This window comes from Grampus griseus, assembly GCF_964374135.1.
Source record: "Grampus griseus genome assembly, chromosome: 2".
NCBI lineage: Eukaryota > Metazoa > Chordata > Mammalia > Artiodactyla > Delphinidae > Grampus > Grampus griseus.
Genome location: NC_139018.1, coordinates 149466240 through 149486742, shown reverse-complemented (window position 1 = coordinate 149486742; position 20503 = coordinate 149466240). Strand labels below are relative to the sequence as shown.

Below are 20503 nucleotides of genomic sequence, written 5' to 3'. Positions count from 1 at the left end.
CAGGCAGCACTTTAATCTGTTGTAGGTATTACTGGAGCATAAGCACAAGAGGTTTCAAACCGAAGAGTTACTCAGAGAGAGAAGCAGGATGGAAGCTCAGCACGTACCACTTGCAGGATGCTGGAGACACTTTCCCAGTCGGCTTCCACAATGTTGCTGCCACCATCCACCATGCCCTGGTAACCCTGGGGGAGGGAAGGAACATCTTTTTAAGACTGGGTTCAACTGTGTTGAGACATTAACTGATCCACGAGTTACGTCAAATGGAAACTCCGATGACAATGAATCCAAATTCCTAAGAGCCCTATGGTGAGAGAACACAGCGTAACACTAGTGCTCCTTCCAAGCCCTACACTGTGGGAAAGACTCTTAAGTTTCAACTCCAACACTGGGAATTTCCACCCAGACTCCTCCAGAGTAGCACAGGGAGTCAGATAGTTTGCCTGGTGTCTACCGGCTCCTGAGAGATTGAAAAGGGACGTGTTTACCCTAACACTGTTGGTGACTCAACACAAACTCACGGAGAGCAGTGGTGTCAATCGCACCGCGTACAGGAAAGCATCTGCCGGGTAATCCACGACTCTCCACACATGTGAAATAGGGTCTAAAAGCACAGCTGGATGTCACCCCATCCTCATCTGCCTTACCTTCCAACTAGTGCCAGTTTACTACACTGAGAGGAGACCCTGAGTGAATCTGGACGACGATGCACATTTGACCAAAGACAATTACATTTCAACTCTAAATGCATCTCATTCTCCTCACAGATTGTCCAAGATCAAGAAGGATCCTGCGCCACAGCTAAGACTTGGCACGGCCAAATAAATACTTTTTTTTTTTTTTTTTTTTAAAAAGGAATGACAGTAATGTTCATTTGCATCTCTATCTATGTGACTCACCTTCCAGGGCATTTATCCCTGAAAAGGAATAGGCATTAGCCATTTAGAAAAGTTTATCATAATAGATTATTGTTGTGGATTCCTATCTCCTGCCTAGTGAAAGTCAAGAGGGAAGGAAAAAAAGGAATATAGATTTTTAAAAATGAAACAGCCCATGGAGTATGGAGCAAAAATTAATCAACAGTGCAGCCACCTTTATGGGTGATCAATTTGCATATTTATAGGTGTAAAATTTCCAACAAAATATAATACATATTATATATGATATATGACATTATAATTCTTATGTATAACACTATGTTATAAAATCTAACACTAGATTATAGACATTTATTTATATATTTCATATATAATATACACATATTATATATCATAAACTTTTGTAAATGAACCTGCCTCAGCTTCTCCCTTTTCTATTTGATTCCATGCTCGTTCCCTTTCCTAGCTGTCACATATTAACACAAGACTATACACACATGCACATATGTATTTATATATTGATACGTTATATATAATAAACATCATTCATTATATACAGTATAATTATATTACACACATTATATTAATTACAATACAATACATATAATATCAATATTGTATAGAAATACATCTATACCCATGTGTGTGTGTACAGTCTAGTGCTACACACGTGACAGATGCTCCCTCGGCCTCAGGATGGGCTGGGACAGGGACTCCCACAGCCTGGCCTTCACAGAGAAGCAGTGGAACTTCCTCCAGACACACCTCGGTCCAACTCTAAGATCGCTTTTATCTTTCTGTCCCCATCTCCCTTCTTTCTGGAAACCGTAGACAGTGTACATTTTTAGCCTGTTCCATTTAAAGTACTGAGCCTGGTATGGCTGTTACCATGGAGGGCAAGGGTGACAAGCGTGAGTGTGATGTGATCCAGCACCCCCATCCCCCCGAGAGGGAGCACTTATCAGAGGTGTTGTTTAAGTTGCATCCCGGCATGTAAGCTACCTGGGACAGGCTGGCCCGCAGACCACCCTGCCGCTCCAGGAGTGGGAGCAAAACAAGGTCCTCTCCTCTTCTAAGTGGCCCCCAGGGAGGTTCTTTCCACAGAATATTAAAAATAGGTAGACAGACAGATGATAGGCAGCTAGACAGTGGCGGACAGATAACCGACAGTAGGTGACAGGTGACTTGGATCAGAGATACTGGCAGAGGATAGACGGGAGAGAGAGGGAGAATGTGGCCTTAGGGCTGCCCTTTCAACAACCTCTCCCTCCTCCAGACTCCCAGGCCTCTGGTGGGAATGACGCTCACCCTGCGTGCACAGGGCAACTGAACAAACCACAGTCAGTGGACGGTCCTTTCCAAGATGCCTGGGAGGCAGGGAAGGAGAAGGCGAGCAGCCCCGGGGTCTGGGGCCAAGTTTCAGACCTTCGGCTGCTGTGCTGACATGCACCCTGCAGGGAGGGGTGATGTTTAATCATCCAAACCCAAGTGCTTCTGAGAATGAGAGGAAACTTGACGGTAATTCAGTCCGAACAGCTGGCACAAAACCAGACCAACTCTGGCAGAGCAGGATGGGGAACTGGGCTGACCCGAAGGCCTTGACAAAACAGATAGTGAAAATCTTCTAATGCCTTCACACTGATAGCCACCGGGGAGATTTCTGCACACTCAGCCCTAGGTAAATAAAGAGACTAGGGAACCAGTCCCCTAGTCTCTTACAAGGATGCTTACAAGGATGACGTCGACATAGCTACAGCGTCAGGGACTGCCATGGGGCCGTGTCAGCCGTGCAGGTGACAGCAGCAACTTTTAGATGATTCCTGCAGCACCTGCTTCTTAGCCAAGCACCGGGACGGTTAGCTGCTTAATACCTGCCCAATGGGGAATGGAAACATTTCCTTTCCCTTGATTATTTCTGAGAATTTAAATACGGATCTAATAAAAAACATCTGCAAATCCCTTTGCTCCTACAGTGAGAACATGGCAAACCGTTCTCCAGACCGGAACGCTTATTCTGAGAAGTAAAATGTTCTCCAGAAAGAATCTGCTTATTTTGTGTAGCCTAAATACATACAATAAAGAAAGTGACTAAGAAAGTGGATGATTTTGCGAGTGTTGCACTCAAAGCAGCTCTCTATTGTGCCCATGGGCTGGGTCATAGGAAATGACTCACTCACTGTAGTTTGTGAAGTTGTTAGGCCCATGGAACATCTGAATAACAACTACCCACTACAGTTTTAAGTTGTCTTTTGCTAACACAGAAGATGTTACTAAGTGAGGGAGACTAGTTTTACACAAATGTACCATGATTTACAAATTCAGAGGAGGTTTTGCAAGTCTCCTTAGAAGGCTGAACACTCACTGTGACACAGCCAGAGCCCAAAATACTTTCTCAAATTCTGTTTCAGGATCCGCCTTCCGAGCCAGTTCTATGATTCACACAAGAAAGGCAAACCGTAAGACACTGGCAGCCACGCTTAGCTTTGGACCAAAAGTAACATTGTCTCGTTGGTCCTGGTTCATAAGGTGACCCCAGGAGACCCTCGGCTGGTTGTATCAAATCCAGCGCTGATCTGTCTAAGAACATGCCAGAGGCTCTGAAAACATCTTGACTTCTTGTCTGGGATTGTTTTGAGCAAAACAGGCACAGTCTCTCAAAGGATTATGTAGGAGACGCTGCCACATGTAGGGGTATTTATAGGCATTTGTTAAATCTGTTCTAAATAGGGTAAGAGTTAGTCCACCTGAGGGTGGCTTTCGCTTATAAGAAATCGCAGGTGAACTGTTTAAAATTAAAGACCCAGAGGGAAATTACGATCTTGCGCTATGGCAAAGTTGGCTTTTTAAAAAAATTTATTTTTAATTTATCTCATTCTGAGAGAAAAATTACAGTTTTATGCTATAACAAAGTTGGCTTTAAAAAAATTTTAATTTATCTTATTTTCATTTTTTCTGGGAGGTATACATCTATATATAATTATGGTATCACTAGTGTTTGCATTTGTCCAGACTCAAACCGTACATATTTACTATGTACAGTCCCTTGTATATTGATTATACTTTAATAAAACTTAAAAAAGATATTTGCAATATATACCAATTGAAGACAAAGGTGAAGGTGAAAGAAAATTACTGGTATTTTAACTCTGCCTGATGGCAACTTTGCCTTCATTTTTCTGATTACTTTCAAAGAGACGAAGTCTAATAGCCCGCCTCTAGTCCTTTCTACTTATAGCCCACTGAATTAGTTGAATTAAATACAGAAGCTTTAAGGCCAGTCCTTGCACTGAAGCCAGGTAAGATGCTTCTGCTCCGTTCAGTCTTGGCTTTTTGTTTCAGAAAACTGTCGGATGGGTCCCCATGTCTTCTCAACTTAGTGATGCTTTTCCCGAATCCTGGATTCTTCAGTCAGCAACTCTGTTTGAATGTCAAGCATTCCAAGGACCAGAGGAAACAATCGCTAAAAAGATAACAGTATCTAGAAAACACTTTGGAAGTGTGTTATCACTGACATTCAGAGACTTCTCCAGGGGTTCCAACTAAATACCTGTGTTTGTTTCCTACAGAATGAAGGTTTTCCAAGTTAATTCCTTAATAAATAAACTTTTCGCTTATAGGATTTAAGAGCCAGCACATAGAGGGGTTGGCTCTGACCTGCTCAAGGGTTAGTAAGTGCACTGTGCCGAGCCAGGTGTGGGTGCAGGAGAGACAGGCGGTGACGGCTCTCCATGCTGATGGTTTTCAAGGTTTGGGAATCATGAGTTTATTCAGCGCATAGGAGACTCATGCACAGAACCTCAGATCACACACTTCCTCCCTCACCCAGAGCCTGCTCGGCCCCCACTAGGTTCTAAATGCACAGACGCCCTGGTCCAGGGAACCAGGTCACTCCTGCGTGCTGATTTCACAGCTCTGGGGAAAATGCCTTTGGGTTTGTCCTTGGTGAGATGTGGTCAACTCCAAACTTCTGAACGGGTTACAACACTACGAGTCATGGTACAGCCCTGAACTTTGTGCTTTTGGAAACCCAATGATTTATTGAGCCCTCTGGTGCTATTAGATTTCTTTAAGCCAAAGCTCATAATACACAGTTCCTGGTATGTTATAAACCAAAAGTCACAGCAGGACAAAGCCAGTCGCATAAGCCAGCCCTCTTCTCTCACAGTGAATTATGTACTTAATTAGTGGTATCAGCTGGCAGGGCAGAGGCAGGGAGGGAGGTGATCTTTTTTGCAACTTGGGCACTAAAATGGTTCCTAGAACTAGGTGGTCTAAGCCCAAGGCAGATGTTGACGGTGTGAGGATCAAGCCAGATCACATGGGAAGGATTCAGCTGGACCTGGCAGAGGGCAGGCATGCAGTTAAAAAGGGTGCTCAGGGGGCTTCCCCGGTGGCGCAGTGGTTGAGAGTCTGCCTGCTAATGCAGGGGACACGAGTTCGGGCCCTGGTCTGGGAGGATCCCACATGCCGCGGAGCAACTGGGCCCGTGAGCCACAACTACTGAGCCTGCGCGTCTGGAGCCTGTGCTCTGCAGCAGGAGAGGCCACGACAGTGAGAGGCCCACGCACCACGATGAAGAGTGGCCCCCACTTGCCACAACTAGAGAAAGCCCTCACACAGAAAGGAAGACCCAACACAGCCAAAAATAAATAAATTAATTAATTTTTTAAAAAAAGAAAAAAAAGAAAGGAAGGTGTCAAGTAGAGAGTATCTATTAAAAAAAAAAAAGGTGCTCAGGGCCGTAAGAGTTCACTCTTCCAGGCGTGCATAAGCCAGCCTGTCACCAAGAAGGTAGGTCTCGCCCTGCATTCCCCAGGTCATCCACCTTTCGTGAATTAATTTAAAGAACTCAACCAATCCAGCAAGGGGCACGTCAGCCAAAGGGCCAGGCGGCACCGCCTCTCTCCCAGCTGCACAGAGAAGCTTCTACCTATACCTTCCGGCATCGCCGTTACAATTTTTAGACAGGCGGTTAGTGGTTAAGGAGTTTTGTCTTTTTTTTTTTTTTTTTCTTGCGGTAGGAGGACCTCTCACTGTTGTGGCCTCTCCCGTTGCGGAGCACAGGCTCCGGACGCGCAGGCTCAGCGGCCATGGCTCACGGGCCCAGCCGCTCCGCGGCATGTGGGATCTTCCCGGACCGGGGCACGAACCCGTGTCCCCTGCATCGGCAGGCGGACTCTCAACCACTGCGCCACCAGGGAAGCCCGGAGTTCTGTCTTTAAACAAGTTAAAATGCAGAAATGGTATGTGTAAAACCTCAAGGAAATGAGACAACTTGATTCTGGTCACCTCTCTTGGCCTTCACGGAACTATTGGGGCACAGGTGACGGTGGTGACCACAGGCGAGAGCAAAGGGGTGACAAAGCCAGACACGTCCCCAAAGTTGACCTTCTAACCTGCTCTCTGTGCGGGTGGGTGGCTTTACCATCTGTCCTGCCCACACATCCCAGGATCACAGGACACCCAGCAAAGCCACCTGCGTCTCCCTCCCTCCCTCCCTCCTGCTCGAATCCCCTGCAGGGACGAGCCCGGGGTTCCGACAGAAGAGCGGAGGTGGTGGTGGGATGAACTGGGAGATTGGGATTGAGATATATACACTAATATGTATAAAATAGATAACTAATAAGAACCTGCTGTATAAAAAATAAATTAAATTAAATTAAATTAAAAAAAAAAAAAGCGGAACGTCAGCTTCTGGGCACGACTGCCCACGCTGCCCTTGCTGGGAAAGTGAGTTTTTGTTGTCCTTTGGTCACAATGTGACATTTCTCACTTGAAAAACTGTGAAAGCGGGCAGTTCACCATACACAAGAAGAAAAATAATGTGCCTTTGTGGCAAACAGAGGCAAGGAAGGGAGACAGGGTACCAGTCTATTAACTGACAACTAAAGCTTGCTCATCATCATAGGATGCCAGGCCAGGATGCTCAGGGCCCTGACCAAGTGCAGCTCAGATTCCAGGCTGGTCCGAGAGGGACCCAGGGCTCCCGTGAGAAAGCCGCTCACTGGACCTCCTGTGATGGCCGAGGAGACCAGAACGTTAGCTCCTAATCTTGTTCTGATGTCCCTGTTCTTTTACAGTAGGAAGTCCTGACTCACCTCACCCATTTAGAATGTGTTGTTTGTAATAAGAAGATTAGCTGCTGAATGTGATGCTCTACTCCTAACCTTTCTTCAATGGGTGACGATGGGTGGGCCTGATATTCACAAATGCTGGGCTTGAGGAGGGCCAAGCCGTTACGAGTTCTTTTAAAGAGGAAAGACTTTTAAGTTAGTCATAGATAAAGAGCTATAATAAGAATAATGACTTCTTTTAATCTGCAGGAAAATCTGCACCTAATAGGATGTTGACCCTGCATATTAAATGAAACACATCTAGACTATTTCTGTAGCCGAGATCAGAGCAGGTAACTTAAGGACTCTCCCCACCCTGATTCTCATCCACCTAAACCTGGGACAGTCCACCCTGAGCACAGTCTTCTGCAAAAGGTATGTAATGTACTCGCCCTCACTGTCTCCAAGAAGCTTAAGGCACCTGTATCTAAGGAAAACCCCTATCTTAAAAGGAAAAAACAAATAAATCTACAAGTGGCTTGGTAGGTGGAAAGAACGGGTTAATCCACACCCCACACCAACCCTCCCCAGAATGGCGCCCAAGGGCTGGCATGTATCACACGTAGACTTGTTCCAGATTTACAGCAGGCCCAGTGGCAGCCAGACAGAACAAATCCCGTGCCAGACCTTTAGCAGAAATACCAGTGTTTTCCGATCAATATGCTTCCCACATGCTTTCTACTCAAGAAAAAGCCAAAAAACCTCCATTTAAATAATTGATGCTGACCTGTTTAACTGGTTTGATGTTGGTAACCTGGAAAGCTCTAGCTGAACTTAGAAACTAGACTAGGCATGGACAAATGTGTTGGATAAATTACCAAATGATTCTTTAAAAAAAAACACACAAAACCAAACGTCTTCTAAATTTGAGCCCCAGTGGGTATAGGATGGTGGTCCCCAGCTAGAGGACATCTGCTGACATCTGGAGACACTTCTGGCTGTCACTGCTGTGGGCTTGGGGGTGGTCCTGGCTTCCGGTGGGCAGAGGCTCTAACCAGGGTGCACAGCCCAGCACCTGCACCCCCCCAGATCCTCCAGCTGCAGGTGCCAACACTGCTGCGGCCAGGAAGGAAGCCATGCCCGACGGGATGTGACCCAGACTGCAGACATGTGGACGTCCACAGTCCTGAGACGGTCCACAGGGAAGTGATTCACCTGAGCCCCTAGTTCTGTGCCTGGCAACAACCAGAGGAGTCGAAGGCACCTGTAGCATCATGGCCCCCTTGCCCGGTTTGTGCACAGATTTTTTCCAAGTGCAGGAAGGGTAAATATGATTTTCACCAGACAGATGAGGAAGCAGGGCCAGGTTAACGTGTTGATTCCCAGCCATTGGCTACATATGTGGGTCCACAATCGCTTCCCCAAACCCTAGGGGCGGGAAGTGTGCCAGAATTTTGAAGGCTGGGATTTTAAGAAGCAGTATGGACATTACGTGTCACCTGGCACTGTCAGCAGCGTGAACAAGCCTCCCCATTCCCCTCCTGCCCCCTCCACCGCCCCGGGGACAGTCACACTAGAGGGCGAGTCCGGGTTACATGCAGCTCCACCAAGGATTGCTGCCCAAATGAGTTCGGGAAAAACTGGCAGGTTTTAGAGATTTTTGGATTCCAGAATTACAGATGCAGAGTCGTTACACCTGTAGTGAAGGGATGATTGGATTTAGGGAGATAATGTTGATACTGTCAGTGCCCAGGCCCTGGGTTGAGTGATCCCTGAGGCAAGGCTGACACTGAGGACCCCCTTCCATGGGGACGTAAACAACAGGCCCTGTTCACTAGAATCACTCTTTTTGGGGTGGGGAGGGGGTGTCATGAGAAGCACGGCATCACCTCCTAACAGGCGATTTCGGATCAATTGTGTCCACCTCTAGGCTGTTTCTATTTCCCTCCAGAACATACGGACCTCAAAGTTCTGACCATTCCTAGGGCCGACCCACAAAGGCTGTGCTCAGTTGGATGCTCTGAGATGCCCGTAAAGCGGTTATCGTGAGAATCAGACTCACTCCGATGCTGCTCCACACAAGGGTTCTCTTTGGCATCTTCCTGATGGAGGAACCACAGAATTCCCTGCTCCCTTAAAGGGGGTGTTTCTGTTCAGACTCAGGATGCCTTACGGCCCACCTGAGGGTGGGCAGGAAGCGGGGCTCCCACCGGCCGACCGTCCCCTCACCCCCACTCACCCTCATCCTGAGAGGACGTGAAGAGTGCAGCCCCAGGACATCAGGAATAAGATCCCCGTTACCCATGAGTAAAGTGGGCCCAGGAGCCCTTTCTGGTTGGCAACGTGGGAATAAGTCTGGCTTCTCTGTGTCGAGATTTCTCCAAAGTGAGCCCAAATGTTCTTAAAAGGGAGTCCAAGTGTTGGTAGGCTCAGTCCCACCTGATACATCCCCCTTCAATTCCTTCATTTTGAAATGTACAAAGTCTGGTAGGTATAAGTCAAAATACACCACAATGTCCCCAGAATACAGACACAGCCGCAGGACACAGTGCCAATAAAAAACTAAAACCAAAACAAATCAAAAACAACAAAACCCTTTGATCTGAGAAAGATGATGTAAAGTTGACCAGGCACTACATTGGTTGCAGTACCCACAGATGCCCCACCCCCCGACTCCTCCCACCGACTTTCATGCCAAACACAGATGTGGCCCTTGGTTTAAGGCAGGGCATCACTGACTCTCGGCATCCCTGACGCATCCCACGCGATGTGGCATGTTGAGCAGCATCCCTGGCCCACGAGATGCCAGTGGCACCACCAGCCCCCTAATAACGGGACGATCAAAGACTGTCTCCAAGGCACCAATGTCTGGGGGTGAGACATGCCCCCATCACTGGTTTGATGGGGGTGTGAGCTCCCATCTCAGCCCTGCCAGCACCGAGGACTGACACAGAGAAACTGAACCACCCACAACCAGTCCGCTTCCTCAATGAAGTAACTAAACCGACTTCCTTCCCTTCCTTCCTGGACCTGCAAGTTGGTCTTGAAGATCAAATGAGTCACTGTAGGGATGAAACTGCATCCCCGCCAGGGAGGCAACAAGAAGGGCAGTGGGCTAGGTGATCAAAGGTTTCCTGGGGAACAGGCTGCAAACCGGAAGCCTAAGGACATTCGTCTACTGCAAGTCTGAAAGCATTTTGTTACTCAGAACAGAAAAGCCTGATCTAAGGGTGCTCCACCCTCAGATGTTTAAAGCACGTTCACTCATCAGGCCAGCCTGGGGTGCCTTCTCTCAATTTCTAGGGCAGAGCAACCCCTCCCCAAAGTAAAATAAAACAAAAAGGCAGAGGAAACTGTATGCCAGGCACACTCTCCAGTAGCAGCAGGAAAAGAATCAGCTTCAAGGTCAGAGGAAGGGGAAGAAGCAAGGTACGCGAGTTCATCACGGTGGCTAACGTGCTCCCTCCATGTTAATGGTGGGGCCATGGCTGCCAGGCAAGGCCCAGGACAGACGGGCATGAGGGCAGTTTGACCCTAAACATATCCCAATAGAAAACAACAAAACTATAGCTCTATAAAGGCTTTGATAAGACCCACTGTTTCAACATTGTCCAAATCAGGTGAATACAAACCCCAAGCCCACAGAAACACAGTTTTAAAAAGCAAACCGGGAGGAGGAACCAAGATGGCGGAGTAGAAGGACGTCCTCTGACTCCCTCTTGCGAGAACACCAGAATCACAACTAGCTGCTGGACAATCATCGACAGAAAGACACTGGAACTCACCAAAAAAGATACCCCACATCCAAAGACAAAGGAGAAGCCACAATGAGACAGTAGGAGCGGCGCAATCACAGTAAAATCAAATCCCATAACTGCTGGGTGGGTGACTCACAGACTGGAGAACACTTATACCACAGAAGTCCACCCACTGGAGTGAAGGTTCTGAGCCCCACGTCAGGCTTCCCAACCTGGGGGTCCGGCAACGGGAGGAGGAATTCCTAGAGAATCAGACTTTGAGGCCTGGTGGGAATTGATTGCAGGACTTCGACAGGATTGGGGGAAACAGAGACTCCACTCTCGGAGGGCACACACAAAGTAGTGTGTGCATTGGGACCCAGGGGCAGGAGCAATGACCCCAGGGGAGACTGAACCAGACCTACCTGCTAGTGTTGGAGGGTCTCCTGCAGAGGCAGCGGTGGAGAGGGGGGAAGTTTGTGGCTCACCATGGGGACAAGGACACTGGCAGCAGAAGTTCTGGGAAGTAATCCTTGGCGTGAGCCCTCCCAGAGTCCAGCATTAGCCCCAACAAAGAGCCCAGGTAGGCTCCAATGTTGGACTGTCTCAGGCCAAACAACCAACAGGGAGGGAACCCAGCCCCACCCATCAATAGTCAAGTGGATTAAAGTTTTACTGAGCTCTGCCCACCAGAGCAACAGTCAGCTCTACCCACCCCCAGTCCCTCCCATCAAACCTCTTAGATAGCCTCATCCACCAGAGGACAGAGAGCAGAAACAAGAAGAACTACAATCCTGCAGCCTGTGGAACAAAAACCACATTCACAGAAATACAGACAAGATGAAAAGATAGAGGGCTATGTACCAGAAGAAGGAACAAGATAAAACCCCAGAAAAACAACTAAATGAAGTGGAGATAGGCAACCTTCCAGAAAAAGAATTCAGAATAATGATAGTGAAGATGATCCAGGACCTCGGGGGGTGGGGGGGAACAATGGAAGCAAAGATCGAGAAGATGCAAGAAATGTTTACCAAAGACCTAGAAGAATTAAAGAACAAACAAACAGGTGAACAATACAATAACTGAAAACTACACTAGAAGGAATCAATAGCAGAATAACTGAGGCAGAAGAACGGATAAGTGACCTGCAAGACAGAATGGTGGAATTCACTGCCAAGGAAAAGAATAAAGAAAAAGACTGAATAGAAATGAAGAAAACCTAAGAGACCTCTGGGACAACATTAAATGCAACAACATTTGCATTATATGGGTCCCAGAAGGAGAAGAGAGAGAGAAAGGACATGAGAAAATACTTGAAGAGATTATAGTTGAAAACGTCCCTAACATGGGAAAGGAAACAGCCACCCAAGTCCAAGAAGCAGGGCAAGTCCCATACAGGATAAACCCAAGGAGAAACATGCCGAGACACCTAGTAATCAAATTGACAAAAATTAAAGACAAAGAAATTAAAGACAAATTGACAAAAATTAAAGACAAAATTAAAGACAAAAATTAAAGACAAAGACAAAAATTAAAGAAAGAAAGCTTATTGTAAGCAGCAAGGGAAAAATGACAAATAACATACAAGGGAACTCCCATAAGGTTAACAGCTGATTTTGCAGCAGAAACTCTACAAGCCAGAAGAGAATTCAGCACCACCAAACCAGCTCTTCAACAAATGCTAAAGGATCTTCTCTAAGTGGGAAACACAAGAGAAGAAAAGGATCTACAAAACAAACCCAAAACAATTAAGAAAATAGTCATAGGGACATACATATCAATAATTACCTTAAACGTGAATGGATTAATTGCTCCAACCAAAAGACACAGCCTTGCTGAATGGATACAAAAACAAGATCCATATATATGCTGTCTACAGGAGACGCACTTCAGACCTAGGGACACATAGAGACTGGAAGTGAGGGAATAGAAAAAGATATTCCATGCAAATGGAAATCAAAAGAAAGCTGGAGTAGCAATACTCATATCAGATAAAATAGACTTTAAAATAAAGAATATTACAAGAGACAAGGAAGGACACTACATAATGATCAAGGGATCAATCCAAGAAGAAGATACAACAATTATAAATATATATGCACCCAACATAGGAGCACACCAATACATAAGGCAACTGCTAACAGCTATAAAAGAGGAAACTGACAGTAACACAGTAATAGTGGGGGACTTTAACACCTCACTTACACCAATGGACAGATCATCCAAAATGAAAATAAAAAAGGAAATAGAAGCTTTAAATGACACAATAGACCAGACAGACTTAACTGATATTTATAAATATTTAAATATTTATATTTATAATATAAATATTTTTATTTATAATATAATTATTTATATTTCCATCCAAAAACAGCAGATTACACTTTCTTCTTAAGTGTGCATAGAACATTCTCCAGGATAGATCACATCCTGAGTCACAAATCAAGCCTGAGTAAATTTAAGAAAATTGAAATCATATCAAGCATCTTTTCTGACCACAACACTATGAGATTAGAAATCAATTACAGGGAAAAGAACGTAAAAAACACAAACACATGGAGGCTAAACAATACGTTACTAAATAACCAAGAGATCACTGAAGAAATCAAAGAGGAAATCAAAAATTACCTAGAGACAAATGACAATGAAAACATGACAATCCAAAACCTATGGGATGCAGCAAAAGCAGCTCTAAGAGGGACGTTTATAGCTATACAAGCCTACCTCAAGAAACAAGAAAAATCTCAAATAAACAATCTAACCTTACACCTAAAGGAACTAGAGAAAGAAGAGCAAACAAAACCAAAAGTTAGTAGAAGGAAAGAAATCATAAAGATCAGAACAGAAATAAATGAAATAGAAACAAAGAAAACAACAGCAAAGATCAATAAAACTAAAAGCTGCTTCTTTGAGAAGATAAACAAAATTGATAAACCATTAGCCAGACTCATCAGGAAAAAGAGGGAGAGGACTCAAATCAATAAAATTAAGAGATGAAAAATGAGAAGTTACAACAGACACCGCAGAAATACAAAGCATCCTAAGAGACTACTACAAGCAACTCTATGCCAATAAAATGGACAACCTGGACGAAATGGACACATTCTTAGAAAGGTATAACCTTCCAAGACTGAACCAGGAAGAAACAGAAAATATGAACAGACCAATCATAAGTAATGAAATTAGAACTGTGCTTAAAAATCTTCCAACAAACAAAAGTCCAGGATCAGATGGCTTCACAGGTGACTTCTATCAAACATCTAGAGAGGAGCTAACACCTATCCTTCTCAAACTCTTCCAAAAAATTGCAGAGGAAGGAACACTCCCAAACTCATTCTATGAGGCCACCATCACCCTGATACCAAAACCAAACAAAGATACTACAAAAAAAGAAAATTACAGACCAATATCACTGATGAGTATAGATGCAAAAATCCTCAACAAAATACTAGCAAACAGAAACCAACAGCACATTAAAAGGATCATACACCATGATCAAGTGGGATTTATCCCAGGGATGCAAGGATTCTTCAATATATGCAAATCAATCAATGTGATACACCATATTAACAAATTGAAGCAGAAAAACCATATGATCATCTGAATAGATGCAGAAAAGGCTTTTGACAAAATCCAACACCGATTTATGATAAAAACTCTACAGAGAGTGGGCATAGAGGGAACCTACCTCAACATAATTAAGGCCATATATGACAAACCCACAGGAAACATCATTCTCAGTGGTGAAAACCTGAAAGCATTTCCTCTAAGATCAGAAACGAGACAAGGATGTCCACTCTCACCACTATTATTCAACATAGTTTTGGAAGTTCTAGAAAAAGATCTAAAAGGAATCCAAATCAGAAAAGAAGAAGTAAAGCCGTCACTCTTTGCAGATGACATGATACTATACATAGAGAATCCTAAAAATGCCACCAGAAAACTACTAGAGCTAATCAATGAATTTGGTAAAGTTGCAGGATACAAAATTAATGCACAGAAATAAACCCACGCACCTATGGTCAACTAATCTATGACAAAGGAGGCAAAGATATAAAATGGAGAAAAGAGAGTCTCTTCAATAAGTGGTGCTGGGAAAACTGGACAGCTACATGTAAAAGAATGAAATTACAACACTCCCTAACACCATACACAAAAATAAACTCAAAATGGATTAGAGACCTAAATGTAAGAATGGACACTATAAAACTCTTAGAGGAAAACACAGGCAGAACACTCTGACATAAATCACAGCAAGATCTTTTTTGATCCACCTCCTGGAGTAATGGAAATAAAAACAAAAATAAACTAATGGGACCTAATGACACTTCAAAGCTTTTGCACAGCAAAGGAAACCACAAACAAGACGAAAAGACAACCCTCAGAATGGGAGAAAATATTTGCAAACGAGTCAATGGACAAAGGATTAATCTCCAAAATATATAAACAGCTCATGCAGCTCAATATTAAAGAAACAAACAACCCAATCCAAAAATGGGCAGGAGACCTAAATAGATATTTCTCCAAAAAAGACATACAGGTGGCCAAGAAGCACATGAAAAGCTGCTCAACATCACTAATTGTTAGAGAAATGCAAATCAAAAGTACAATGAGGTCTCTCCTCACACCAGTTAGAATGGGCATCATCAGAAAACCTACAAACAACAAATGCTGGAGAGGGTGTGGAGAAAAGGGAACCCTCTTGCACTGATACAGTCAATATGGAGAACAGTACGGAGTTTCCTTAAAAAACTAAAAATAGAATTACCATATGATCCAGCAATCCCACTACTGAGCATATACCCACAGAAAACCAGAATTCAAAAAGACACATGCACCCTAACGTTCCATTGCAGAACTATTTACAATAGCCAGGTCATGGAAGCAACCTAAATGCCCATCAACAGACAAATGAATAAAGAAGATGTGGTACATATATACAATGGAATATTACTCAGCCATAAAAAGGAACGAAATTGAGTCATTTGTTGAGACGTGGTGGATCTAGAGACTGTCATACAGAGTGAAGTCAGAAAGAGAAAAACAAATATCGTATATTAACTCATGTATGTGGAAGCTAGAAAAATGGTATAGATGAACTGGTTTGCTGGGCAGAAGTTGAGACACAGATGTAGTGAATGTATGGACACCAAGGGGGGAAAACCGCAGTGGGGTGGGGATGGTGGTGTGCTGAATTGGCGATTGGGATTGACATGTATACACTGATGTGTATAAAATTGATGACTAATAAGAAACTGCAGTATAAAAAAACAAACAAAAGAACAACTAATACTAAACTTTCTTTGGGTTATTTCTATGGAAATATGTTAATATATGTTAATATAAATGTTTCAGACATTACCTGAAATTTCTAAAAATCTTATATGTTTTTTCAGAACTCTAATGGTTTTCCATTAGATGATTTCATAAAAGTGCTAACAAAAGATCAACATGAAAAAATAATTATTAATTACATGGGACTGAGTGAACTGAAGAGGATGATTATAATTTTTGTGACTTTCTGTTTGAATAAAAATAAATCAATAAAAAGATAAAAAGCAAACCTAAGCCCAGGAAAAAACATCTTTCCCGCAAACGATAAACACATGGTCATTTGGACCAACGAGCAAAACCTGTGAGCAGTTACTTCTCAAGTAGAGAAAATGACTCAGTAAACAGACTCTGGAGCCCCGGCCAGCTCTCAGCAAGGTGGGCCGCACACACAGAACTGGCAGGGTTGGTGCCACCTGTGTGCCCGGCGTGGGCCTGGGATGGAACAAAGAAATCACTTTGGCAAGACACACTGAGACCCGTTAGGACGACCACCCCTTTTAGCTCGGCAGATGCCGTATCCTGGGATCACAGCAACGATACAAAGCATAGAAGAGCTTCAAATATTAACCTAGAGCTTGCTGTGTTAGGATAGTTGAAAAATGGGCAGTGACCTAAATGTTGCCGGTGGCATAGGAATGCAAGGATCAAGTAGCTGAGGGGTCAGGTAAATGATGAGACATCAGGTTGATGGAATTTTACACAGACATTTACACGATAGTTGTGGAATGTACGTTAACACATACAAAATTGTCATAACATACTGGCAGGTAAAAAACATAGTATACAAAATACATTTGCTATGGTGCTAATAATGTATATATTTCCTTCCAGTATTTCACATGTATTACACTGGGAAGAATCAATAAAACACTAACAGTGATTTTGGAAGAATTAAGCAATTAAAAAATCCATTCTCTTATTTCCATTTTTAAGCTTTATTCTGTTTTATAAATTTAAAAACTAAATATGTTATTTTTTCTAACAGTTTTTGAAATAAATCATGTGGTCCAAGCTGTATGGGTGCCTTCCCTCCAAACACAACTTACTTCTAAGCTGCCAGGACCTCAAAAGCAGGAGATAATGGGCCATCTGTTTGCTTTCAGATGCTTCATTTTGAAGTTAAGGCATAAAGAGATACTAGGGAGGTGGTCTGGGTTTTACATGAATGATGAAAAGCCCAAAGTGGCCACTCTCCCCCCCATTCAGCTTAATGTTTATTCAAATTCAGGCCCCATTTTTAGTGACTATATCACTTCTGTAAGGAATGAGAACTGCAAATAAATACAACCAGTTTGATATCATTAATCCTACAAGAACACTAGGTGGATATCAAAATGGCATTTTGAGCCCCGTTTCATCACCTTTCTCCCCTTGTTCCCTAATACAAATCTCACAGACGTGCATCTAGACCGGGGGTGTAACCTCTCCTGGTACCTGGGCTCCCCTATTGGTATCCAAGTTTGCCCGTCACCTGCTGCCTCTTGCCTGCAGTCAGCAGCCCCAGGCAAGCGTGAGGCCCCCAAGTGAGTACGAGGCAGCGATTCCTGAGAGTCAGAGAAAGCGGGAAGGGGACGTGACACTGACCTCGTAGATAAAGTACACTTTGGCCCCCACGTATATTCCCATGCGCACGACAGCTCGCACAGCAGCATTCATACCTGCAAAGGGATAGGGACAGTAGTTACTGAGGAGGCTGGGGAGAATCTAGTGATGCCATTTAATTAGCTGTGATGGTGGGAAAACCGTGTAACCTCTCGGACGGCCCCTATGAAAAGTGGTCACAACACAAACCTCCAGGATTAGTGCAGGGAGAAGAGAAAAAAGTACAAGGCAGGGGCCAGCATGTTGTGGCCTAGTCCACAGATGAACAGAGCCTGGAGCACTGTTGGTTTAGAACATCGCTGTAAACACATTCGGAATATGAGCGACCTCAATTTGGTGTGAATTCATAGGTTGATTCCATCCAATTGCAAAACAACACACAGGAGAGATGTTTGTTTATAGGTAGCCAATTTCAAAGAAAATAGGCCTGAAAAGGCCATTGGTCTGGGGAGGAGATGAAAAATTATTACCAGCTACTAGTGTAAAAGAAAGTAATTTAGTCAGTGGCCTTAAATATAAATCATGTAATTTTATTAAAAGAAAGATCCAATTAAACCAGTATACTATAAATAATACCTAATCAAGATAAATCTAGGCCATTTTCCACACTTCCCCAGAGGGCCTTGAAGGAAGTTAAAAGTGCAATGTATCCTTGTATAAAACAGCCACACCCCATTTTGCTTTCCACTGAAGCCCCATTTTGGGGCAGCCAACTGTGCGATGGACCGTAAGTCTAGACCTACGTGAACAGGTCAGGATTTCACATCTGTAAAACCCTGTATCATCATATCAGCTGATATGATATCATCATATCATCAGGAGAGCAGTGAGAAGGGAGGATCATTCCTCTCGTTAAGGATGCAGCCCTGAGCCTCAGAATATGCAGCACCTGGGCATCCAGCCTAACTGCTCCTGGGCCAATAGTTCCAATCTGCCTCCTTCGTAAATTTAAATTTTGGGAACAAACTTCAGGACTAAAGGTGTTGGAGAACATGGACCATACAGTAAGTGGTACTTCTGGTAAGTAAATAAACAAACGAAGGCACCTTGGGTCCCAGGGAATATACTCCACAGACAAGGAGATTAAATTTGTATGTATTTGGATGGTAAACCTGCTCAGAGGATGGTTACAAATTTACAAATTACATTGAGCCAGTTTAGAAATCTGGAATGAGATCGTTGCCTCTGAAAGGTGACAATTTTGCAAGGCTACCGTGTTCACAGAGCCGGAAAAGCTGGAAATAAATCCATGTTAAATGTATATCTAACATCTACGCACAGGTAGACATTATGTATTTGGTAGTCTCACCACTTCACGTTCAAACCTAGTTTATTACACGAAGGATTTTAATGACCTACTGATTCATTGCTGGCTGTCTCTCATAACCTCAAACTCAGCATTTCAAGATGCAATAAATCATTTCACCTGTGTCATCTTCTCCTCCGTTTCCTGTATTCTCTCAGATTAGCAAATCTTTTCACTCTCGCACAAGCTGGGTACTCCTGATACCCTCCACAGCTCCTTGCCCATAAAACTGACATTTCCCTCCCCAAACTTCCCCTGAATCCACCATCTCCCTCTAACATTATTCACGTTATGGCCAGAATGAGTAAAGCAGCTTTTCCTCTTTTGTTATGATACAAGTAATTTATAAATAAATTTATAAATTCTTCTTATTAAAAAAATTACATACGTCGGAAAAGGCAAAGCTGTGGAGACAGTAAAAATAAAAGTCAGTGGTCGTTGGGGGTTGGGGGGATGAACAGGTGGGGCACAGAGGATTTTTAGTGCAGTGAAACTGCTCTGTATGACGTTATAATAATGGATACACCTCGTTATACATTTGTCCAAACCCATAGAACGGGCAACACCAAGAGTGAACCCTAAAATATCAACTATGGACTCTGGGTGAGGATGATGTGTCCATGTAGGGTCATCAGTTATAACAAATGCACCATCTGGTGGGGATGTTGATGGGGTGGGGGTGGGTCTGCATGGGTGGGGGCAGAAGATAGAGGGGAATCTCTGGAACTTCGCCTCAGTTTTGCTCTAAAATCTAAAACTGAAAAACACGGTTAAAAAAACAAACACAGGGCTTCCCTGGTGGCGCAGTGGTTGAGAGTCCGCCTGCCGATGCAGGGGACACGGGTTCGTGCCCCGGTCCGGGAAGATCCCACATGCCGCGGAGCGGCTGGGCCCGTGAGCCATGGCCGCTGAGCCTGGGCGTCCGGAGCCTGTGCTCCGCAACAGGAGAGGCCGCAACAGTGAGAGGCCCACGTACCGCAAAAAAAAAAAAAAAAAAAAAAAAAACACAGATGAGGCCGTGTCTTGCTTTCCCATGCCCGCCCCTTTGGAGCGCAGTGCATACACCCTGTAGACACACTCCCCTTGTGCTAGCTGTAATCTCACACACTTTTTTGAGATGTTTTCTATGGTAGCATCAGCATTCTCTTTCTCAAACTCAAAAACGCCCAGGTTCCTCCCTGGATTCCCCAGGGCCTGTGCTCCTAAAACCAAGCTCTTCAGGTGAGATCTCCAGCCCCCCGGGCTCTTCCTACCTGCTCAGTCCCACCTGGATGCCCCATCTACACGTCAGGACTGCAGCTCCCCCAGAACTGCCACCACGTCCCGGAGGGGCCCTCGCTCAACCTCCAGGAGGGACGGGGCTCCTGCACCTCCAGGAAGGCTTCCCCACCGGCCTTTCCTCACCGGCCTTCACTACACCCACCTGGGCGACACACCTGCATCTCATGCAGGCAGCCTCAGCTCTCAGGCCTGAACCGAACGGATAAACGAGCTCCTCTCGGCCCCTTCCCACAGACCCCGCGATTCTAGGACTTTATTCTGTGGACCCGGAATCGAGAGACTGACCACCAAACGCTGGAGCCCTACCAACCC

At 44.4% G+C, this 20503-nt stretch overlaps 1 protein-coding gene across 1 annotated transcript in view; it reads right to left on the bottom strand.

The window, feature by feature from the left end:
* PFKP (phosphofructokinase, platelet) overlaps positions 1-20503 on the bottom strand; it is an 83388-nt gene that overhangs the window by 51643 nt on the left and 11242 nt on the right. The window contains exons 2-3 of the mRNA XM_082648821.1: positions 17587-17660; positions 108-185 (exon numbers count right to left, since the gene is read on the bottom strand). Of these exons, the coding sequence (XP_082504947.1) occupies positions 108-185; positions 17587-17660 (152 nt within the window). The remainder of the gene's footprint in view (positions 1-107; positions 186-17586; positions 17661-20503) is intronic.